This window comes from Gavialis gangeticus, unplaced genomic scaffold (genome assembly GCF_001723915.1).
Source record: "Gavialis gangeticus isolate Ggan-Ray unplaced genomic scaffold, GavGan_comp1, whole genome shotgun sequence".
Lineage (NCBI taxonomy): Eukaryota > Metazoa > Chordata > Crocodylia > Gavialidae > Gavialis > Gavialis gangeticus.
Window position 1 is genome coordinate 113529873 of NW_017729022.1, and position 3424 is coordinate 113533296.

At 44.8% G+C, this 3424-nt stretch overlaps 1 protein-coding gene across 2 annotated transcripts in view; it reads left to right on the top strand.

The window, feature by feature from the left end:
* The window catches only part of VWF (von Willebrand factor), a 271611-nt gene that overhangs the window by 193663 nt on the left and 74524 nt on the right, over positions 1-3424 (top strand). For both annotated transcript variants that reach the window (XM_019515998.1, XM_019515997.1), the window contains exon 35: positions 1226-1446. In XM_019515998.1, coding sequence (XP_019371543.1) covers positions 1226-1446 — 221 coding nt within the window. The remainder of the gene's footprint in view (positions 1-1225; positions 1447-3424) is intronic.

Here is a 3424-nt window from a genome sequence, read left to right on the forward strand (position 1 = left end):
CACTCTGCAGTGGAGGGCACCTCCTGAGGTGCTTCTTCCTTGGGTGTATGGCCCTGCAGGGAAATCAATTTCATCCTCCGCCTCCCTGATTCCCGTCAGCCTGCTAACCTCCTCCTGGAGCTCCTTCACCTGCGCCTCCAGGGCCCTAAGGCGGGCGCCTGCAGGACAGGTGTGGGGGTCCCCAATCCCTGCCCCCCTGGGCCTTGCTGGGCAACCCCTGCAGGCCAGGGGGTGGGGGGACGCCAGCTCCCCCATGGGCTCTGTCTGGGTGGAGGCCTCAGACAAGCCCCGGGTACGGTGGTGATTGGTTTATAACTATTATTCATGGTTAAATATTTCTATATTTTCTTGAACTGAACTACAGTATATGCAGGTCAGATTTTGATTGTTTCTCGTTCCCTGTCTCTTTTCCTATTTCTCTGTATTTAGCTTAATTTATCTCCATAAATTAATGAAAAATACACAATTCTTCCTACAAAAATTTACATACATTTGGCTTGGATTAACCATTGAAATTTTAAATGCATTTGCAAGTATATAATACTTAACACAATATTATTGCTACTTAATAGATTTTGCATTTGTGATCTACAGATGAAGAACACTATATGGGATCTAAGTAGTATTATCGCAACAAAATATTGATAAAAAAAATCTTTTTTTTGTCTTCCTTATAAAAGGAGAGGGACCAACAGCTCTTTTCATCCTTTTTTTCTTGACTTGGTGATAGAAGTGATTAATACAGTAAAGTGTGGTTAATTTGCCATTCCAAAAGGAAGGCAAATACTGGTGAGTTATCTAGTGGTGACCAGTTATCTGAAGCTGATATTTGGAGGAATTTGGGGAAAGAGCACAGGTGGGGAATGGGACCAATGGTGAATAGTAGCAAATAATCCTAAAGGTGACTTACTCAGTTTACTGTACATCAAATTTAGCAGAATTATCTGCATAATACAGTTTATATTGTATTCTATTATCTGCATAATAATGTCTGCTCATGGCACAGGTATCTAGAAAAACTGTATTTTAGTAAAACATGTTTCCTATCTTCTCTGGAAGTTGGTGTGTCATTAACTTTTTTTTTCCCTATTGAGTAATGTCTTAGCTTTCAGTCAGACTCATTTGATTGAGATTAGTGGATCCTGCCAGGCGTGTGATGGATATGAACTAACCTAGTAACTAAGAACAATGAGCTCTGAGATGTTTCTTTCTCACCACTTTGCAGGTAGGTGCCTGGGAAGCTCAACTCGCCACATTGTCACCTTTGATGGGCTGAATTTTAAACTGACTGGCAACTGCTCCTACACCATGTTTCAAGACAAAGAGCATGATATTGAAGTGATTCTTCACAATGGTGCATGCAGTTCAACACCAAAAATAAACTGTATGAACTCTGTAGAAGTAAAGCACAGCGGTGTATCCCTGAAGCTCTCTAGTGACATGACTGTAAGTCCAAGTACAGTCTCCTTAACTGATAGAGGTATACTAGCAAAACTCTGTAGGACCTAGTGTAGGTGTAGGCTAGACCTCAGAGAGTCTCTGACATTGTAGGTGCAGACAGAAGTGACAATTTTTGCCTGATCTGGCCACAAAAAGCAGTTTATAGCTGTGACCAAACACAAGTACATGGCTGCAAATAACCTAAAAAATGGCCAGTTGGGTAAGATTCTGACCCTCATTGCATGATGTTACAAAACATAGGACCTTTTGTAACTGTCTGCCAAGCTCCCAGCCTGTTGCTGTTTTCAGAATGGGGGGGAGGGGGAAGGGAGCAGAGGGAGTTTTATCTGGGGGGGTTTCAGCTTCCTCCTCCCCCCTGGAAGGTGGGGTGGGTGTACTGCACCCCTCTTCCCCCGAGGTGGGAGGTTCTAATTCACCCACCCCACCCTTCAGCACCAGCTGGGGAGCCCCAAGAACAAGCTCCCTCTGTCGCCTTTTCCTCCTCCCATTCCCCTCCCCCTGCAACCAACAATGAACTTCCGTTTGGTCTGGGATAATGTTGTAACTTGGAACGCTTTGTAAAAATCATTCCGTTTGCACCCTGTAATCTCTCATGCAGCAGCTGCAGTGTTGATTTCAGCCTTGGTTGGGAATCTGGCCTAAAATGATAGGGCTGTGTGAGGCTTTGGATCTGGAGAAGCTTCAGACGCTTCAGTGTCCAAAGCAGCATGTCTGGATCAAAGCGCCAGCGTTGTTAGACTTTCCGAAGTGGTTCGGAGCTTCCAAAGCGCTTTGGAAAAGCTTTGGAGCCACCTCTGAGATTTGGTATTGATTATTTCCTTTCCTTAGTCTGTAGTTTTGTAGGTGTTAACAAGTTAATGAGCAATGATTAACACCTAAATTAAGGAGAGGAAATAATCAGTACAGACAATCAACTGCCCCAAGACAGACACAGTCAGTTGCACAAGACCCAATGTCACAAGTTTTGCCTGTCAGCAGCTAGGGGTGCAGGGCCTCAGAACCTAGAACCCCTGCACCTATCTCCTCGACAGCTGGCAGGCTTTGTGGCCATAGCAGGGGCCACCATCCCTGCAGCTTTCACCCTGCTGCACCTTAACACATGCAGTGTCACCCATGGCACGAGTTTTGCTTGTCCGCAGCTTGAAGTGCAGTTCCCCCCAAGCCCCTGCACCTTTCAACTTGAAACTTGGCAGGATTTGTGGCCTCACCAGGGGCTACTACCCCTGAAGTTTTCACCCCACTGTGGCTTAACACATAGATGTGACATGAGTTTTGGTTTCAGGAATTTGGGGTGCAGTTCCCCCCAAACCCCTGCACCAATCTTCTTGAAACTTGGCAGGCTTCATGCTCTCAGCAGAGGCTAGCAACCCTGCACGTTTCATCCATATCAGACCAAAGTTATAGATATTTAATTGATTCCCCATTATACCCTATGGCTGGATCTCTGAGGCGACTCCGAAGCTTCGGAGCTGCTTCGGCCAGATCAAAGCGGAAACCCAGTCCGGAGTTCCGGATTGGATTGCTGGCATCCAAAGTGGTCGGATCTGAAGCCAGATTGAATACCTGCCTACTCACAGAGGCCTATAAAATGACTGGCTTATTTTAAAGACAAGCAAGTGTCAATGGAATGGCCATATATAGAGCTTTCCAAATCTTCATTAGAATTTTAAGTATCTCACATGCACAGGATTGGCTAATTTGCCAGACAGAATTAACCTAGATGTGATTCTTTTCCAATGTAAAAGAATACATGAACAGTGGACTTCAGCAAGGGTTGATATCTGTTCCAAGTCAGATACAGTTATTTCCATTCTCTCATCTCCCAATTAAGTCGATCTCTGCAGTGCCATATGCATTTTATTAGCCCTTCATTGCCATTCAGTTCTTTCATTGTTGCCGCTAAATTCCTGTCAGTGGCTGGTATGATTTTGTTGTCTTGCTAAGTAGGTGAGAGTTGTTTATT